General features: G+C 41.2%; 1 protein-coding gene across 2 annotated transcripts; it reads left to right on the top strand.

Moving 5' to 3' along the window:
- Positions 1-4,830: 4,830 nt before the first annotated feature.
- MYOZ1 (myozenin 1) lies at positions 4,831-21,480 on the top strand. 2 transcript variants are annotated; one of them, XM_057430312.1, is made up of 6 exons: positions 4,831-5,027; positions 7,166-7,267; positions 8,918-9,099; positions 16,804-17,038; positions 19,889-20,048; positions 20,857-21,480. In XM_057430312.1, exons 2-6 carry the CDS (start codon positions 7,192-7,194, stop codon positions 21,086-21,088), a joined length of 885 nt encoding a protein of 294 aa, XP_057286295.1. In that variant the 5' UTR covers positions 4,831-5,027; positions 7,166-7,191; the 3' UTR covers positions 21,089-21,480. The 2 variants fall into 2 exon arrangements, with proteins under 2 accessions (XP_057286295.1, XP_057286296.1); XM_057430313.1 differs by lacking the exon at positions 7,166-7,267 and having other exon boundaries at positions 4,833-5,027.
- The last annotated feature ends 213 nt before the right edge of the window (positions 21,481-21,693 follow it).

The raw sequence follows: 21,693 nt of genomic DNA, 5'->3' as shown, positions 1-21,693 counted from the left end.
TTTAGCGTTCACATGTGGTGTTGCTCAGTCCCACATACAAGAGGAGAAGGGCAGCCTCATACCAGGGAGTTTTGGCACTGAGAGGCTTGGAGGCAATTCCTGGGTGGTAGCATGTAAGGCACGCAGGCAAGTAGGCTGCCCAGCAAGTAAAACACAATGGGCACGTCAGCTATTTAAACACACACTCCAGCTCTGTGATAAAATCCTACATAGTTGTCCCAGTCCTGTATCTCCTTATGCATTAAGCACACTTAGTGACAGGATGGTACCTGGCATTAACAGTTTCTCTTATTGTAGTTCTACAAACTACTAACTAGTCTTCCTGAGGTTTGTGTGAAAATGGAAGAGAGTAAGCATATATGAAATATTTCAAAATAACAAATATTATATATAATGTATTTTTAAAAAGAGGGAAAAAAAAAAAAGCCAGATCAAGAGTTCTGCAACTCTTTTTTGGAACAGACTGAATCATGTTGAAATCTGCCTGAATGCTGAATACTTTCAGCACTGATCAGTCCTGGGCTCCAGGGGAAAAGGGAGTAGGGTCAAAGATTTAATTCTTTATCTTTGGAAAGTTAAAATGGTGAATGCTAATTGCCAGACTGACACTGTTTGCCAGACTTCTACATGATCAAAACTGCTCAGGAGACAGCCCTGCTGATACGCCTATCTTAGCTGCTGCTTGTGTCCATCTAGCACCATGTAACAAGACGGATTTCATCTGCTGCTCTTGAAATACTTCTGCAGACATCAACAGTTTGAATTTAGACCATTTGAAATTAGATGCACAAGAATGCAGTGCAAAAATAAATTAATTTTTAAGGTACAAATCAGAGAAAGCCAAGCTTTATGCAGGCTGGTCCTAAGGCCACTTAAACAAAGGATATATTTGGAAAGAGGGAGGTGATCACAGTGAGATACAGACAGTTCCTTGTATGATTAAAAACTTCTCTCTGAAGTGCTGTAATGTTGTACAGCTAGCAGGTGTACTACCCAGTTGACCTAAGTCGAAACTGCATGTATTCAAGCAAAAATTGAATTTAGCCACCAAACCTAACCACACTCCAGGTAAATCCCAAAATCCCAACCTTACCCCCAAAAAATAAAACAAAACCCCAAACAAACTTAAACCAGCTCATCAAGCAGGGCTTCTCATGATTTGAAACCTTGAGCATTGAGTAGCATGAGTGGGTAAGATAACACTAAGAGCCCTACATAACTTCTTATCTATGCTGAGTTCATGGCATTACTTATAGCACAGATACCAGATTGGTACAATATTCTCAGCGGAGAAAGCCACTGAGATCCTGAACCTGACACCATGGCTGGGCAAAAGTGAAGTCTCTGCTAAACCCACCACTGTCATTTCTAGACTACTGAACTAAGCGTTTCTCAGAAGAAACTGTTTATAAAGAGGAGAAAGAAGTAGGATTTAGTTCTCAGCCTGGTGACTGAAAATGGAGACATAGAACTTTATTTGAAGGTAGAGTAGGAGGTGAGAATCTCACTTAAAGATGTGCCTTGGTGCATAAGTGTCAGACACAAGATGGCTTTATCCAAATCACCCTATAAATCCTGGTGCCATGCTAATAAGATAAACCCTCTCTGACATTTCTTCTGGGTTCAAGGCTCACACTCTGTGCAGTACCCTCCAGGTCTTGTGTCTAATCTGGTGTATGTATATATGCACATGCAGATGAAAATAACCTCTGAAGGATCAGGGTTGCAACAACAGAACAGCACTTCACATAGCACTGAATGAGGGCTGTGGATCATCTTTCAAAGAGGAGGTGGCCAAGTTCTCCTCAGAATTTCAGCCTGATGACAGTCACAGCTGCAACAGCACTGAAAAACCTAGATAAGATACTGGTCTGAACCTTGGATTTTGCTACTGGAGTTTCTGAGGAGTATGATGATTGGCCTAGGAACCTAAATACTACCGACCAGCATCTAGGGAATAAAGGAATCTCCTCATTTGATCATTTCAGCTTCCAGATCCTATTTCTGAATCCTGGATAAATATCCTGCCCTGAACTCTCTACTCCTATCTTACTTTCCTTCATATGCCTGCTCAACCTGTCACATTTCCAGTTCCTCACTACCCTGCCTACTTCTCACACAAGACCTTGATGCGGCATACAAGGTTCTTGGCCTTGCCCCGAATCCTGTTTGCCTCATGCCCTTTGAGCTGGGTATCCACAGAGGAGCCTTGTCTCCTGGGGTTAGATCACCCTGAATTGCGCTCAGTGCTTTGATTCTGGTCCTAATTGCTGGGCATGCCTGCTCATATCCTGACTGAGATCCTCACACATCATGCTAGACTGCCTTCTCTTCATCTTCTTGCTATTGCTTTTCCCTGTTCTCCCTTCAGTTTTATAAGAGGGCTCACATCTCTTACCTGCTCACCTCCAATTACCAGCTAGCCATGGGGCACTCTCCTCCCTTCCAGCCTGCTTTGCTCCTCTCTCCCTGCAGCTGGCTGCTGGAGAAGCTGTGAACCTCTGGGGTGGGAGGAAGCAGAGGAGCAGCAGGTGATGCACAGGACATGGAAAAGCAACCACATTCTTCCCTGCTAAATCATCTTTTGGAGATGTACCATGCCTGAAAATCCAGCAGGTTTCCATATGATATCCATCTGGTGCAAACTGTTTCCCTAAAGTGTAATTTGTGCTCAGGAAGGCACAGAAAATGACTGCAGAAGTAATACAGCAGCTATAAATTAGTCTGAAAACGGCTGCTGGAAGCAAGTAGAGAGGAGGTAGATTTTAGCATCGTTCCAGTGACTGCAAGAAGGTGACATATAGTGGTAGCTGCATTTCGCAGTTTCTTACCCCATAATATAAATCACATTAATTTCTTAGAATATTATCAAAATGGAGCTAGAAACTTCTTAAAATTAAGAGGTAACTATAGCACATGCCTTTGGGAAAGCAGAAGCAAAGGTCTGCTGATTTTAAGCAATATAGCAGCACACTGTGTCTATTTTCACTATGGTCTGTCTCCCCCCCCCGCCCCCCCCCATGCCATCACCTTGAGACAGGCAGTAGTGCCCTTAATAAAGAGGGTTTAGAATGCAGGGAACTTGAATAGGAGAGCAGCACCTCAAAGAGCACAACTGGACATTACAGAAGGCACTGAGCACTTTGGGCAAATGCCCACTATGGTGCTAAACCAATCCAAGAGCAATGCCTATGGTGAAAAAATACTCCTCTTTGTAAAACTTTCAATGAGCAGAGGTTGGCCAACACCAAGACACCTGGTCCTCTATGGCCAGTGTGAAGTGTGGACAGATGGTCAGTTGTGATAGTAGTTTTTGGCACCATCCAGCTTTGTACAGATGTAAATGCCTTCACAGGCCTGAAGCTTGGTGATGGTGCCCAGAGCAGGCAGCAGGTGTTTACAGTTCAATTGTGCTATCCCCTGTACCTGTTTTACGTTGGCACAGCCCCAGGGAGTTATCCCAAATCACGAGAATGAGACTGTGGGGGCAGGATCTGGGCCAGACATCACTCTGGTATATCTGCTGGGCTTAGTGAAGGATTCAGCATTCTTGGATACTGAAAATCTTACATCATGGTGGTACAGTAGATACAGATCAGGAAGAGTAAGAGCTGTGCTACAGGCACAACATGAAGTACACATAGTGGTTATATGGGTGGAAGCAAAAACAAAATGGGAAACTTTAGGCCAGAAATTTGCCATACATGCCCTGACTCCAAGTAGCATATTACTGGGCTGATTATTGCCTATAAGTATGATACAGCACTCTTAGAAAGGATCTTCCAAACAGTTACTGGGGCTAATGCTTTGTGCTTTAAACCCACTTATCACACTGGGAATTTTTATATGCATTCAGTGCAGATGAAGCAAACTGCAAAACCTAGGAAAAAGGGAAAGTGACTGTCTCCTGATACTCCTTTACATAAACTTTGCTTGAAATTCTCTGGGCAAATGAATTTCCACTACTATCACAGTAGTTTTTGGTTGGACTCTAGGTTTATTCAGAGGGGAGCTTGATTTTGCTTCAATGTGAAATAGGAAGATAATGTTTTCTGTCAGATTTCCACTTTACATAGAAGCTGAAAGGTGTGTGCAGTAATCCAGTAAAATGAGATACATTCCCTTCATCCTAGAACCATAACCCAACTGGGTACAGAGGTAAAAAGAGGAGGAACTGCCTCATAATGAACAGGAGCTAAAGAAGGGGGGTCATTTGGATGTACACCAAATGCAGGCAATCAACTCTATTTCTGTCATGAATCAGGAAATTAAGTTTCCTTGCTATTTGATTCTGCTGGGTTTCCCATACACATTACACAGCTACTTCCTAGAACTCTGTAAACAGCTTTCTAGACTTTATGGTTTTCCTACTACTTCTTTCTTCATGCATACAATTATTTTTCTTCTGTGGTTTCTGATGTATTATCTGAATACCTGGCATTTTAGAAATTATGCATGAGAGTCTTGAAGACACTGGGTTGAATGATGGAGTGAGGAGGGGGCAGAAGGAGGGTATAAAACAGAGCAAGATCCAAGAGAGCTTTTGAGGCATTAATGACAAGCAGGATATTGAAAAGGTCGTACAAATTGCATTAAAATGCAATGGAAGGAGGAAGGGAACCAATATGTTGATTTAAAAAGAGAGGAGGAAGAAGTGAGGCACCTATGGAGTGACTGGTCTTTCTGGGAACTGAGGCAGTGACTGCAGGAGACCTGAGGAGCAACCTTTTCCTTTCCCCTCTCCTCAGGGATGGCAGTAGTGCTATCTGAGACCCTTCCCTCTGGGCCATTGGCTATTAATAACCACAGGATGCCTGTGCAAGCAGCCTTCAGGAGTCAAATTCACAGCACTTCGCATCAACACTTTGTGCTGGGCAGAGTTTGCCTGTACCCAGGCACCCTGGGTGAGCAGGGCTGCTGGACAAGCCTCCCAGCAGCACCCAGAAACAGGCTAGGAGGAAGCAGCCCACTGCCAAGCTCTGGGGCAGGCACCTGAGCTGGCCTGAACCTGGCACTGCAAACCTGAGGTGAGTTGACCGGGTAGCAAAATAGTTTGGAGCAGGTGTTGGAGAGGGTAAAGACTGGTCTGGCGTGCAGCAAAACCAAGCAAATCACTGCTGCAAAGACTGATGCAGAGGAATTGAATCAACGGTAGAGCTCAGGGGAGAAAAAGATAACTGTGGCCCTGGCTTTATGTGTGGGATACTGGGGAGGATGGGGACTGAAGCTCCAGCAGTCTATTTGTGGTGGGGTGGCTGAAAGAGCAGCAGTCCTAGTGTAACTCTGGAACCTGTCCATAATGAAAGACTCCTGCCCCTTTTCGTATGCTAGATTAATTGCATGCAGCAGGTTTTCCGCTCCCCAGTCCTGCTGTATTAGTGAAGGAGAACAGCAGAATGGGATAGGCTTGCTCTCGCTGATCCTTGGGAATGAGTGTTCTAGAGGAGCACAGCTCCCCACCAGGGCCAGCATTTTCTGCCTTGCCCCAGGGAGTCCACATTTGAGGAATACAGATTATTTCCCTGTTTTGCCAGTTTTATGACCCATGAGATGGGCCACAACCTCCCACGCCCCTGCCTCCTGGCAGCATTGCCCCTTTCCTGTCAAGCAGGGCCTGCTTCTTTTACATAACCAAGCAGATGTCCGACTGCTCGAGGAGAATGTGCAGCACGTGCTTTATGGCTGCACCTGCTCACGCTTGCTTTGGGAATACACCAGGATGGGCTCTTTTATGATGTGAGCTACATAGACAGCATCTTGTTGTAAAAGAAAAAAACAAACAAAAAAATCTTGGAAATCTGAAAGAAAAACTAATTCAAGAGAGTATTTGTCAATGTGATTGGAGCTGATTTGCTGTGCCTGGGCTCCTTTTAGCAGTTATCATCACCTCATCACATGAAAATCATGTTGCAAAAGGAGCAATGGTGGAATGAAACTGCAAAATACACAGGAGATAAAAATGTCTTGAGCACAACAACAAGGACCATGTACAAACTCATACAGCCAACTGTTTGCTTGCTAGTTTTAAAATACAGTTCATAGTTCAGTGTCTTCAGTTCTGAAATTTTAAGAAATTAAAGTGCGAAGAATCACAAGGACAGAGATGGTTAATTAGTGCTATTGCTGAAACCAAAGGGTTTTGGTCATTTTCATTTGTACTGTATTAGGTGAGGATCTGTCCCCCTACATGTTGTTGTTTGGGCATAGACAGTGTTGAAGGGAAGGCAAGACATTTGCCCTACTTACATTATGTGTGATAATCCCCCAAGAAGGACTCTGAGAAGCTTACTCAAGTGGAATTGCTGAGATTTCTCCTTGTTTTCCCTGACTTTGGAGTACAGGACTCTCATTCTATCTGGGGACAGAAATGGGGAACACTGCACCAGAAGAAATCTCCCTTTTCCCTCCTTTCCCCTTCCAAATGATACATGTATGATCAATACATAAGATATAGGTGCAAGTGACTTCAAATGAATCAGGTGAACTTTTCCTTTATCAAGTTTGCCTGTGCCTTCCTCCGCCAGCCCTTGCATAACAAAACAGTAGCAGTCATAGCAGACAGAATTACTTAGGGGTTTGGCTGTTTTGTTTTCAGAACTTTCAGTCTAGTGGTTTTATGAATACCTATTCTAATTCTAATAGTACCATCTAAATATCAAAACAAACTTGCACATTATTCAAAATGCTCCCAAATAACTCATGGCCAGATTCAAAATCCTTATACTAAAATATCGATTACCATGTAATGATAACTGCATGGTATTATAATATGGTATGATAAAGCAAATTTTCAAACTGACATTCTATTAGTGCAGGACAGGATGACAACAGACTACCACTGTGGCACACGTGGGCCTGGGAGACTGCCATGTTGCAAATAAAATGCCTACTTTGGATTACAATGCTATATGACACAAGCAATGCTTGTGCTGTGATCTGCTGCTATGTTTTATGTCATAACGCTAAGCCCTCAGAGAACACCACAATTGGCTGCTAATATTCTGTATAGGATGATATCACTCACTAGCTCCTTCATGTGGAAGGGTTAGAAAAGAACCTGTGTATAAAAGGAAGGCTGTGTATCTCGTAACTGTAGGATGGCAACTACAAGAGAGGCAAGAAATAAGTTTCCAGTGTTTCATTCTCCATTTCCTTGTGTGTTTAGAGCAAAGCAGAGAACCCTTTGTGGGAATGCCCCTTGCAGGGACTCCTGCTCCTCTTAAAAGGAAAAAGTCCACTAAACTCATTGGGAAGCTGACACAAGAAGGTAAGATATGCAAAACTGCACACATGAGAATTGTTTGGCTTTCAACCTGAATTTCAGCCTTTAAAATTTCACTGTCTGACTGAGCTCCCAGAGCAAGACATGCAGTGAACATATCAGGAGGCAGAGCCACAAATATTACTGAAGCTCAGCCTTCAGTCACATCACATTTTCAAATTTACTGTTCAAAAGCATTGTACACACACTCAGGTTAAATGTTGACCTACATCACACTTTGTAAACTCATATTCTCCTGCAGCATTAATTTGGAGGTACACCAGTGTAAATGGAAAGGGAACATCATCTTCTATGTGAATCAATATTGCAGAGCCTAGTTATGTTCTATGTCATTATCTCTCTTATAAGCTTTGTCTCTAATTTATTTTTCCTCTGTGTGATAGAACTCTTCCAGAACTCATCAGTTGAAAAAGTCTGTTTCTTACAGGGGGTAATACAGTAGGAAGAATATAACTTGGGACACTTTTCTTTCTACAGAATACCTGTGTATCAGGTAGGGTGACTTTTAATTAACTGTGATATCCTTATCTTCTCTTTACTTTTGACAGCATGGAGAAGATTTTTAGGGGTTTTGAAAAGCATCATTTCAAAGTTGCTCCTTTCTGCAGCCCTCAAAAAGGGCTGTAGAGACTTCTTTGCTAGGGTACAGGAATATATTTTTCTGTTTAGCCCTAATCCTTTATTCAGGTAAACAAATAAGTGAAAATCCAATTTTCAGTTAAAAGCCATTTCCTCATGTGCTATGAAATAGTGCTATATAAAATCGGCTTCCTAAAAAAAATATTTCTTCAGAGAATGTTTAATGAAATAAATGGGCTTATACCAATATTGTACTAGTTTAAGGATGGAGATTCATTCTGTGTTGTAAATGAAATGCAACAGTGCGTAAGTGGTCTTAACCTTGGTCAATACAGAAAAAAGAAAGCCTCGTAAAAGTTATGTGTTTCTGAATGAAAAGCTTTAACTGCATTTCTGCAAGATTTTTACAATAAACATTTTTTAATCTGTTGTTTTGATGGTGAATTGGTGGTATCAAATTAAATGGAAAGGACTTACTGAACCACTGGCATATTAAGACTTGAAGAGAATTTCAACTACTTTTCCCTTTAAAAATTCTCCTTAAAACAAACAAACAAACAGATATAATAACACTGAATCTTGCCATGGCTTCAGGATAATGTTTAAACCAAAGCACACCACAGTTGTCTTTATTTATTATATGGCAGCCCAATCTGAGGAACTGACTGCTACTCATCTAATTCTTTATGAAGGGAGGTGCACGTAGGAAGCAACCAGACAAGACAGTGGTGCATTTTGAGATAATTCTAAGGAATCTTGCTGCACTGACTGAGGAGCTTCAGATGTGGGACACATGCCTCTAGCTCCACCCTTAAGCAGCTCTTCTCTGTTCCGATTTGCTTTGACTGCAGTCCAGAGTAAATTCCACCCATCTATACCCATGCTACATATATGTGACATCAAAGTAAAAATTTAGTGCATATGTTATTTCCTAAAACTTAATTTAGAAGAGAATTCTAATTTGTCTCCTTTGAAGTCACTACTGATGCTGGGAAGCAATGCACAAGAGACTTGGACCAGAGCCCTTCCTAAAGCATCCCATTCCATGTTTTGTAGTCATGCCACAAGAGGTGTCTAAGCTGAACTTGGGGAAGAAGATCAGCACCCCCAGAGATGTGATGCTAGAAGAGCTTTCTCTTCTCACTAACAAAGGATCCAAGATGTTCAAATTACGTCAGCTGAGGGTGGAGAAGTTCATTTATGAGAATAACCCTGATGCCTTCACTGACAATTCTGTGGTAAGTTGGAGATAAAAATTTAAAAGCTGCCCCATACACCCAGGGGAAACAGGAATGGAGTGTGCCCAGGCTCACCTGTCTGAATGTGCATGAGCCGAAATGGAGGGAGGAGCATGGGGAAGGGATATCTAGTGCAGGAAAAAGCCAAAATTATATAAACACACAGTTATATCTCCTTTTGGCAGCAGCATTAGTTTCCTTCAGCAAATACTTGGTATCGGACATACAGAAGCATGAGAAAATTCAGAACTGAGTGATAAAGGCGGACTGCATGTTTGGCAGGTGTTCAGAGCTGCACAGGGCAGGACTAATTGTTTCTGTACCTATTCCATTTCTTCTTTCCAATATGGAAATGATCCATCCATGTCTAACTCTAGCTCCCGTAATTGTGATTCTATTTTTAGCCTATGATACACTTTTATGCTTCCGGCTGGGCAGAGTCCTTTGCTCATTTCTGCAGGAAGTTCCATAAATGAAAACTCAGACAGAAACCTCTAACCTGATACTGCAGTATCTTCAGTTTATTTGCTAGAAGCTACACTTGTTTTCTTCTAAAGTATTTTCCTATCAGATATGGTGTATAAACTCAGACATCCTTTCTTCTCTGCCCCCTTTCCCATGAGTTAGTACTGTTATTTAAGCTTTGAACTTCTCTACACAGCTTGTTGCTGGTGTAAAGTCCTCTGAAGATACTTAACCTTTTACAAATACAACTCTCCTTTCACTTGATTGGCAGAAGTTGTTAAAAAAAATAGAAAATGTTTCAGGCTATATATGCATTTTGATGTAGCATCTTGTCTTCTGATGATTTTTAAAATTTATTTGGTGTCATTTTGCTCCTTTATGGCATCTATTTTCCAGTCTAAGGATACTCAAGCAAAACAGTAAAAGTCAAGCTGAAGAAAATGTTCTGCTAAACAAAAGCATGCTATGTTTCACTCCTATTTTTCAGGTTTTTTTTATGTTTTCAAAAGCAGTAATAAGTAAATCTTTGTAGTTCACTTCTAAAAATGACAATTTGGGAAGCAGGAAGTGGAAAGATGCCTGAAAGACAAAATGTGATTAAAATCACAACAGTAGTTCAGCTTACAGATCAGGGATGACACACCAAAGATACAGCAAGCATATCCGGTGTTGTTAGACTTCGGGCAGTTTCTTCATCTCTTTGTGCTTTAGGTACTTCATCTCTTCAGTGAGGTAACTCCTTGAAAGGATGCGAGAATGAATCGTGTTTTGAACTTTGGACTCTTCAGATAAAAATCCTAGAAAAATACATTATTTTTATAAATACTCAGCAATCTCAGATCTCCTAAAACATATGAGAGCCAAGTTCATGTTAGAATCTGCTGCAGTGAGGAAGAGTGAGACAAAGGTCTTTTCCAACCTAGTTGATTCTATGAGTCTATAGTTCTAAATAATAAGGTGAGAGAAGAAAAAGTTCAAAGTTTCAAAAATTTGAGGGTGTCATTTAAGGGTGTCCAATCAGAGCAATACAAAGCGAATGAGTTGGGACAAACTGACTCAAAACTGGACGTGCACAAGGTCCTTCCAAGACTGACATTGCAAAGGCTGATGACAAATGCTTCATTTGTGTTAGCGGTTTTTCCTACTTTGTTTATTCACCCATGCCTTTCACTCCATACCCTTTCTGTTGTCAGTCTCTCCCTTTGTTCTGTAAGAACACCTCTGCTCCCAAGCTCTTTGAGCAAGACTGTAAGATCCTGTGCTTTGGATAAATGTATTTGGGTGTTAGACAAAAGTCTAACAAGCCTAGGATTTTCTTTACGGCTTTGCTATGTGAGAACAAAGGCATGGTCTCCAAACAGCAGCTGATAATCTGCTTTAAAATCCTCAATGATTCACTTGCATGGCTACCTTTTCTCTGTTTTATGATACAGATAACAAATCTCCATTGGTCATTTCAGGAAGACTTTGGTCTGCCCTAGAGTCTGTGCACAGAACCAGTTTAGGAGGATCACAAACATAATTGTTACCATTTGCTAGCTGCCCAGTGAGCTCTGTGCAAGGACTCTGCCAAGCTGCATCCACTGCTGCCATGGATAACTATTGTCATCATCACAGCCAGCATGAATTAGCATCTTTGCTGGCAATCAGAGCAGTGAGAAGAAAAGCTGAGTGACTGCAGCAACTGAGCCATCCTCTCTGAGAGCTGGTTGCTCTTGGGCAGGTAAAGGCAACAGATCTGTAGCCTCACTGTTATCTTCCAAACCACCAGGACAGTGCCTGACCTTAGCACCAGATAACTTTTATCTAAAAGCCCTTTTGATTGTAATGTTTGATTAGCTTTCTGTTCCCTTCCTTTCTTGCTCCTAGCTCTGCTCAAAGGCAGATGCAGAAAAGAAAGCTTAAACAAAAGGAAACTGTGGGAGGAAGATAATGGCAGAGTAAAGAATTTCTAGTGCTACTTCCAGTTACTTCCCCCTCCCAGTTAATTTTCACATCCTTTGCTCCTAAAGAAGTCTTTGTGCCTTTAAAGCTGTGGTACAGGGAAGGGATTTAAAGCTGGTGGTGTGTTTACTGCTTTTATATCATAGATTTTTAATTGTCTTAAAACATTCTCAGACACACTTAGCAAAACAGAACAGGAAAGGTCTGGGGTTCAGAACAGACTGGGGTTTTTCCCTCAAAAAAAGAAAAAGGTTTAACAGCAAGGTAATGTAATATAAAAATACACAGAGAGAAACGTTATTAAAAATAAATCAAAACCATATAAGGGGTTCCAGAATAGCCTGTGCCATAGCCATAAACCTTCCACACAAGGGAGAAGATCTCAGCAGTCATGCGTCATTGATCCACCCTCCTGCTTCTCTCCTCCTCCTTCTCCTCCAGCCAAAGAACCACACTGGACAATCAGATCACTCTCTTTACTTTTAGCAAAGAAAACACATATGTTGTGTGTGCATGAGCATCAGACCAGCTCTATGCAAAAGTGAAAACCTGCCAGTCTTTCATTAGTGCAGCTCCATCCATAAAGGCAAACTGTAGCTAAACACACAGACAAAAGGACTGACCATTCCCAACATGAGCAAAGTGAAATGCATTACATACTGTACAGCTGTGTTTGATGCTGTGACCCTCTTCTCTTGCAAATACACAATACAAGGGGATGTTTTTTGGGAAGACTGAGATTGACACTTTTAGCACACTGATACCCTGCCAAACAGGGAGTGTTTATGTGACACCCTCATTGTTTGCTGCTGGGCTGGAGAAGCTGGGCTTTGCTGAGCCTTGTCTAATAAATGAAAAGGATTTCTTATCCTCACCCCATGCTGTGCCAACGTGTCACTGAACAGTGGTTCTCTCCATGTCTCAGAGGACACTATCAACCTCACTGTGGAGCTGCAAGGTGCAACTTAACTACTGGCTAAAGACAATGAAGAAATCCTACCTTGCTATGTGCTCTATTGCTGTAGCATCTGACCAACTATAGCATGAAGGAAATTGCTACATTAATTTTTTAACACTGAAACTGAAACATGGGGTAGACTAATGGATTACCCAAAATCATAAAGAGAGTCTCAGTCTTATCTCCTGGTCTCCTAAATCCTACTTCACAGTTCAGCAATTAACAGATCAGCAGTTCACAGACCTTTTCCCCACTTCATAATGTTAAATTTATCTGGCTTCAAACACATCAAGATCGTGTGAAACTATTTTTCCCAGCTTTACAGCCCTGCTCATTATTACCCTAACTCCTAAACTGAGATATGAGAGGGTCTCAGGTTATGATCTAAGTGGAGTGAACCAGCTGAGATGTAACTTTTCTAACAAAATGAGACTTGTTGTGCTGCAGATGAATTAATGCAGAAGACCTAGAGGCCCCAACTACACCCAAAGCCATGTAAGTGTGAACATGAAGTCTGATGCCTTTTTACTTGAAAAATGACTGGTGTGGAAACAGCAAAATGACAGAGAGGAAGAGCCTTTTATTTTCCATAGCTGTTTCTGGAGCACTGTGAGAAAACTGCTGGCTGAAATTCTGAAACTCAATTTCTTTCATCCACAAAGAAAATGCCACAAGGATGATATAAAATATACACATAAGATATAAATGATTTGGGCAGTATTAGATAAAAATTCCTATTATTTAGGTGAGTGAATTCAGGCATAGAGATGAAAAAATAATTTGCCCAAAATTAAACTTTAAGTCAGAAGTAGACCTGGAAACAGAAACCAAGAGCTCAACCTGTTGTGCCTCTGAGGGCAGCATGCTTAAAAAAAAAAAAAAAGCTTAAGATACAGCTGAGGTTTCTTTTTCTTTTCTTTTCTTTTTTCTTTTCTTTTCTCTTTTCTTTTTTTTCTTTTCTTTTCTGTTTTCTTTTCTTTCTTTTTTTTTATAAAGTCAATCATAGGTTTCCAGGACCAAGGCACAGACTTTGATAAAAACAGTAGGAAGTCTCTGAGACTCTCCAAGTGTCTGAATTTTAAACCTCCCATCCCACTGTTAAGGAGCATTTGAGTGGCTGTCACTGAGAAGATTCAGTCACAGTAACTTCAGAAGTGTTAGTAACCACATAGGCATCAAATCTTTGGGAAGTTCTTTATCAGTGAGGTGGAAATAGAAACACATTTGGTGGCCTCAATCATTTTCTTTAGGGCACAGCAAGAGCTGATGGGAAGCACACAGTGTCTCCTCCTGGGGACTGCCTTGCAGTGACGTCAGGGCCTTGAGATGCTTAGAGATCTCAGCTCCATTAGTTGGATCATCTTTCATTATCTGTTTTTCATGAGGCACATGCAGTAGCTCCAGAGAATTCAGAATTCATCTATCTGGGCACTCAGCCTGCAGGATCAGGCTCTTGCTGTCACTAAAGACTTCAAAGACATGAGCCTAATTTGTTTAGCCAACCCAGGGAACATCACACAAACTTACTACATTTGTTCCCTTGTTAAAGTGGATATAGGGACACCCAGGGACTGGATAACATCCCAGTAACATGCAGACAGGGCAGACCATACCAGGAAGGAACTGTGTGATCTGCCCCAGAGCCAAATAGAGAAGGTTATTAGCCTTCTCAGTTGACATTCTGGTGGTTTACACACGCCTAGGCTTCTCTCCTGGGACTTCTACCAACAGGGTCAATCAACCCTAACTGAGAGGCTGGTTTTGTGATGTAAATATGCATATACATAAAAGCTCCACATACTGTTAGCAATGGCTCAAGACACACATTCCCCTCGAGTGTAAGCCCTGTTTCACTCTGAATACACTGAGCAGAGGCATGATGTAAGTACTGAGGACAGAGCTGCACCTACCCAGCTTTGCTTACATTGAGACTCCTGCTTGAGGCTGCTGCTCCTGAGCTCTCCTCTGTTGGAATGAGCTCATTTTAATCTACTAAAGATTTCAAAAAGATTAATTTGTCTTTGTCCTCTGCTAATCTGAGCTAAGACAATCTATTGTGGAGGCCAAAACTAAAGAAAAACATGTTTTTATTCTAGCAAGGGGGTAGACTGGGTTATTACATAGAAAATGGGTCTTTCCTATCTAAATGGAGATGTTTGCTAAACACAGGATGTTTTCTCAGGAGGTCCATGAAGAATCCTGAGACCAATCAAATTAATTTCATTTGCAGCTAAGTAAGATTTAGGTGTGGCTTACCTGAGGCAAACCTTGTGTTTCAGAGAAAATTCACTCCTCTTTAGTGATAATACTGCAATTTTAAATAACACCAGGTGACAATGATGCTCCTTCCTGGTCAAATCAAATACTGCTATGTAGAAAATCAAACCAGCCCTTTTTACTGTATTGCATGTTATGCTGATGTTTCATGACCTTATTTTTTTTTTTTTTTCCAGGAGAGTGCATATAAATAACCAGAGGAAAAGATAAATAAGCATTTAATTATCTGGAAGGGTACAGAGCATGGGTGAAACTTAAAAAAAAACAGATGCAAATCCTGTTTTGAAATTACTGAGCAAATTAGTAGCATTAACCTTGGATACATATTAACATTTTAAGAATAACCTCATTTTGACCTCTAGACCTCAAAATACCCTTCTTTCAGTTTGCCTTTTTACAGCTACATATCTCTCATGCATAACTGAACAGATTGCCCTACTGGTTCCTGTGAACAGCTTAGTGTTCACAATCTCTCTCCTCTCAGTGCTTCCTGACATTCAGGGGAACATTATCCCTCTGCTCCTAAAAAGGGAATTCCCTACAGCTAGGAGGACAGACAGTCCCTAAAGGCCCTGGGGGCACCAGCTCTGCCACTTCAGCCTGCAGCTGGCTGCCTGCCTGGGTTGCAGCCCGGTGACCTGCTGTGAAACCCTGGACACTGCTCCTGGAGACACAGGGAACTCAGGGTAAATAATTCTGCCTTGAGCCTTGTGGGGTTTTCACTTCTCATCTATTTTTAGCTGACCGAACAGCTGGCCTTGGAAGCCTGTTTACAGCCTGGAAAGCGTCTTTTTTGCTAAACTGTACTAGGTGTAAAAGTCCTGAGAAAGTTTTAACCCTCTGAGAGCCAGGCCTGAGGTTGGCACTCTTGTCTGCCATTAACTGCCTGAGATGAATTTATTCAAGCAGAAACACAGCACAAGGAACCACAGATTCATTCACTTCATCTGTATATTTGTTGCATCTTTGTGCATCTACAGCCAGTCCCCTAGTCCAACAGGAAAAAACATATGTGATGCATAACCCAAGTTACTTTTATTATACATCCATGTGGGCTGTAATACATACATAAGAGATACTTTTTTATATCTGATAGGAGTCAAGATTTGATCTTGTTTATGAGCAATACATAAAGTATTTTTCTGAACATACTGTCAGTTCCTGTTCCCCACAAGTATTTATTAAAATTGGTGTGCAAAACCAGGACCTTGTGCTGGCACCAAAAGGTGTATAAATCATGCACTGACTGTTTGCTCTTTCACTATGTACTACAGGGATTGTGCAGATTCTATCCTGGACTTGGCAGAGAGGATGGCCTGGCAAATAAGACCAACTTGCTTTTAGTGATGGACACAGTTTGCTTTCTTACCCTGTTGCTGGTTAGATTTGGTTCATTTATGCATGTATTACTATATGCAATACTCTTCCTGTCATTTTCCTCCTGTGGTGTCCAGAACATCTTTCATGTTTTTCCAGGCTGCTATCTCTTCAATCCCGCAGATGTAAATATCCTGACCCATGCAGACCTTCCTTCATATGGAAAACAGACACGTGGGTAGTCATCTTTCAGGCTTTTATTTTGTCACAGGTACCCTGTTGTTCTGCTGCCCTGTAACACTTAGCTCCCACACTACAACCACACTGACTTTGCTGGGCTATCTTAATCTTGACATGAAAACACTTCCTATGTAAAAAGTATCTCTCTGGACCTTTACCTGCTCTGGTAAAGCTGCATTTCCATTCCCTTCCTCCTGTATTTCATACTGATCACTGCTGGAGACAAAACACAGCTTGCTCTCTTCTCACCCTGATGAAATGATTGTGAGACGTCCATTAAAAGGTGTGTTTCCTTTGTCCTTACTACTGTTCAACAACTTACTGTTCAACAACTGCTTCTATACGTAATATAAACAATAACTCACATAAAGTTCTGCCACAAGGTTTTGTAACTGAGACACAAAACTGGTCAGATTACAGAGACTCAGGAGTTCATGTTCTGAAATGTAAATGGACCATGTCCTGTAACAGGGATTCCTATTGTTCTTTTTTTCTTACCTTAGGATCACTTTCAGAAGTTCATCACACCAGGAGGGCATTACGGTGAAGATGCTCAAGGCTATGCCCATGGGAGGATGGTAGGAGGAGTGACAGCTGGACAGCATGGCTCCAATAAGCAGCAGTATCCTGGTGCTCCTCCTAGGCCTGGAAGCAAAGGCGGCGCTAGGGACAGCAAAGGGGAGCATGCTGGGGAATCAGCTGGAAGTGGTGGAGAAGGAGGTGATGGTACTGAGAAAGGCAAGTATTTCTCTGCAGGACTAAGAAACAGCTAAAGCTGTCAGAGCTCATGCTAACCCTACTCCTAGGGACAAGTAGATAAATTTGTCTAAAACACGAATTGTTCCAAACTAAGTTCCATTGCAAAATCTAGAAAAGTGGAACTGCCCTCAGCTTGACAGTTTTGTTTGCGTGCTTCTGTGTTGCTTAATCATATGCAAGAAGCAGAAATACCTTCCTTGACTGGACCAAAAAAATTATAGAAAGCCTAACTATTACATGAGCTCCTAAGGTTGATAGAGCAGTATGCCAGTATTTCATACTCTTTCCTTTCAAGGGTTTCACACTGACCATCACTGGAGCAATTTTCTCAGTAGTCTGACCCAACACATCAGTTTCGAGTATATGAGTCCTGATTTCAAATCAAAGTTTCCATCTAAACAAACAGCACTTTCTCGATAACCTTCAGAAAGGAACTGCATATTTGTAAAAGTTATCTGGTAATCACCACTGGTCTACTGAAGCAGTACCTTTACTAGTAAAAGTATTTTTCATTGAATTTAGTCTTGTATGAGAATCAGCAGATGAAATCATTATTTTAGCAGTCCCTATGGGATTTTACAACAAAAAGTAAATTTGCTTGGGAACCAGGAATCACTGTCATAAGTGACCAAATGAGTGACTTGTAAAATCCAAGGTAGCTCATTTACATTCTGGAAGCATGTGCACTTTGTATCAAAAGTTGCTTTTACATTTCTGACCATATCTGTGGAAAAGAAAACTGTGTAGAGTATATGCCTTGTTACAGGAGATTTTTCTCCATTGTTACCCTACTTCTACGTGCAGGGAGAGGGAGGATTAATATCATCCTGTAGTTTTCACTGCAGAAATGGATCCCAACTGCCTTTATTTTTCAAACCTAGCAATCAATTTACTTCTAGAATACTTTGTTTCAGTCCTTCACACAGAAAGAAGGAGATAGCTGGTTTTATTTTTTAATGAAAATAAGATTGTTGTACATGTCTGCAATTCTCTGCAACCAAAGCCTAGGATTTCTCAAGGTTTGAATAAAATAAGCAAAACAAAGAAAGCAGCTGTGGTAAGTAAGAAAATTTCAGTTAAGACTGGTAATACTCATTCTTCGCCACTTACTTCATAAGGTTGTTTCCAACACAAACTGTAGCACCATTAAAGCACCAGAATGCCTGACTCCATTAACCTATTATTCCTATCAGCCCTAATCAAGCTAAGCAGAAGTTATTGCTCAGGAGTTCTAAGGCTTATGAAGGATAAGTATCTCAAAAGCATGCTATATATCAATACACAACCAATGCTCTTATTAGCAAGGGGGTATTATACAGAATTGGAAGGGAGGGAAAAAGAAAAGAGGCACACAGAATGAAAACTTTTGTCTAAGCTCATTTGCTTAGTGAAGCACCCAGAAGCATGTGACTGAACACCAAAGTGCAGCTCTGTCATTGACAGGATTTCAACTTCCAGAGAGAGAGCCTGTCGTATTTTCCAACTGCTTTTAGACATTCTGAGGTGTTTGAGCCAAATTTGTCTCTAACATTCTGTTTCAGGAGAGGGAAAATATGAATGTCTGTTCATGTAATCACAAAGAAAATGTCAATTTATAGAAGTACTGAGGCAAGGGAGATGATCATTTTAGAACATTCAAGAATGAATGAAGGCATTGGTAAAGATGGTTGTGAGTTGCCAAGACCCTCTTACAGCTTAAGCCCAGCTGGCAACTAAGCACCATGCTGACTTCCCCCCTACCTGGTGGGATGGGAGAGAGAATTGGAAGACTGAAAGTGAGAAAATTCATGGGTTGAGACAAAGACAGTTTAATAGGTAAAGCAAAAGTCACACAAGCAAAGCAAAACAATAAATTCACACACCACTTCCCATTGGCAGGCAGGTGTTCAGTCATCCCCAGGAAAGCAGGGCTCCATCATGCGTAACGGTTACTTCAGAAGACAAATGCCATCACTCCCAACATCCCACCTTTCCTTCTTCTTCCCTCAGCTTTATATGCTGACCATGATGCCATAAGGTATGGAATATCCCTTTGGTTGGAGGGGACGTCAGCTGTCCTGGTTGTATTCCCTCACAACTTCTTATGCACTCCCAGCTTGCTTGCTGGTGGGGTGGTGAGAAGCAGAAAGGGCCTTGACTCTGTACCATTCAGCAACAACTAAAACTTCCCTGAATTATCAACACTGTTTTCGGCACAAATCCAAAACATAGACCCATACTAGATGCTGTGAAGAAAATTAACTGTTCTAGCCAAAACCAACACAGAGCCTGAAACATGATGGTTAAAGGGTTTTGGTCAGTTTGAGTCAACTGAAAAGTTTGAGTCTAGTTTTGGAGTTTATACTCAGGGCTTTGTTTGGTGCATCTGATGATGATGGTAAAGTTGATCTGGAGGGGTTTTATCTGCTATGATCAGACAGAGAAGAAAGAAATAAATTATGAAATTAGATAGCATTTTGCCTTGTATAAAGCTTCCCCTGAGGTAGTGAAAGAGGTGACAGGGTAGGGATACTGGTTCTTGGGGTAAGAGGTTTTTATTTGAGTGACCAGGGAGAAGAATGAAAAATCAGCTTTCAAATATATGCTTTAATGTAAATTCCTGGATGAGTGGCTTTTAGACAGTGGCACACCTGCTTTCGTGGATAAGGTCAGAAGTGGTGTATGCCAGTCTCTTTTACAAGAAATCTAACCGTAACTTCTTGGACTTGATCTAGCAGTTTCAGAATCTGGAAATAAAGCTGGTGTCTTAACTTCAGTAGCAGAACGCAAAAAAAGCAAGGTACTTTGAGCATCATCTAACAGGAGTGTATTACCTTCCTCTGTTTACAGATGGAAAGTCAGGAGGCAAAAAAATCACTGTATTTAAAACTTATATCTCTCCCTGGGAACGAGCAATGGGTATCAGCCCAGAGGACAAAAGTCAGTTCACCATTGACTTACTGTCATACAGTCCCAAAGCTGATTTCCCCCATTACAAGTCTTTTAACCGGTAAGTCTTCTTGGTTATTCAGGTTGGTTTATTTAGCATGAGAAAACACAATAACCCTGGCCATAGCCCTCCCATCTTGTGCAACGTAAATAAGGTTTAGCTACATGCCATTTTGCTTAGCAGTCTTCCATGGATGAAACATCTAGAGGTCTACAAAGAGAAGATACATAAAAAGCTAGAGATTTTAATAAAGTTTATGAACGGAAAACCTATACAGCTGCATAAGAGGATTTTAATCCTATTTCCCTTCCTTTCTCACCCCATCTGACCAGGGAGATTTAGCTTGCCACTGTTTATTACTGCAGCCATTTAAAGTTCTAGAAAAATACTTACAAACAGACAACATATATTTCACAGCACTCCAGATAAGAATCAGAATTTCCTGCTCTTTCTGATAAGAACTGAGAGTTTTACAAATATTTCTAGGGCAGCAACAGTATTCTGTTAACCTCTGTATGTAATTTTGCTACCCACTTCCATAGCCTCAGGACATCAATACCAAAGACAAACACAAATCCCACTCATTTCTGCAATAATGCAGCCTCTGCCTCCTATATGTATGGGGTACCATCAGGTATGAAAAGTGTATGACTTAATAGAGACTGATGCAACAGGAGTGAAGGAAGTACACAGGCGCAAAGACGTGGTGGTTTTGTTTTTTAGTACATAGGCAATGGATGCATATATGTTCTCAGGAAGGATTTGTGGCTAGTCAACTGCAACAGCAACATAATGCTGACTGTTTATTTTCTAAATCCTGTCATTTACTTATGCTGTGTTCACTAACTCCATGTATTTCTCATGCCAGGACTGCCATGCCTTATGGGGGTTTTGAGAAAGCAGCCAAACGGATGACCTTCAAAGTGCCTCAGTTTGATATTTGCCCTTTGCTTCCAGAATCTCTCATGATATATAATCAAAATTTCAGCAGCAGACCCTCCTTCAACAGAACCCCTATACCATGGATGCCTTCAGGAGACTCCTCTGAGTATCATACTGAAATCAATGTGCCAAGGAGTGGTGAAACAGAAGAGCTGTAAACCCCTACTGTCAAGACCTTCCTCAGCCCTTTCTATTTGTAAGTTGATAGGAAGGAGCTGAAGAGTGCGACTCTAGTTCCGTCAGCCTTTCCTTTCATTTCCCCTTAGGCCAGACAAGATCCTAGCAGGTTCTAAACTTATCTCCACCGGGAGTTAATCCATCAGAAACAGTTTGAGGGAAAGAAGCTTTTTATTCACCAGGGCATAAAAAGGCAAAACTAGGAAGTGGTGTTTTTCTGCTAAATGCTGCCTGTCTGCTCCATCATGAATCTGTTTTGTCATATCATAACAAGTAATAAAACACCACGAGATAAAAAAGCCTTTGTGTTTTCTTGTTAAAAAACGCAGCTGAATCAATTTGGGGAATAGCAATAATAAAAGTTTCAATCTTATAGCTAGACTGTTAGTACATGAAGAAAGAGCGAGGACTGATGGGGATGCTCATAATATACGTATACATCCAGATGGCTTGGATAAATACTGCAAAACTGACGGTGGAGAGTGATGACTCTGAGAGGAAACGATACAGGTAATCTTAACAACATCAGAGGTATTAACAATATCAGAGGTAAAATAGCAAGTCAGGCCTGTCACTGTAATAGACA

The sequence above is a fragment of the Pezoporus wallicus genome, unplaced genomic scaffold (genome assembly GCF_028554395.1).
Source record: "Pezoporus wallicus isolate ANWC-B61680 ecotype Strahan unplaced genomic scaffold, APGP_CSIRO_Pwel_v1 contig_5261, whole genome shotgun sequence".
Classification (NCBI taxonomy): Eukaryota; Metazoa; Chordata; class Aves; order Psittaciformes; family Psittacidae; genus Pezoporus; species Pezoporus wallicus.
The sequence above is the reverse complement of the archived record's forward strand: the minus strand, read 5'-3'. Positions and strand labels throughout refer to the sequence as shown.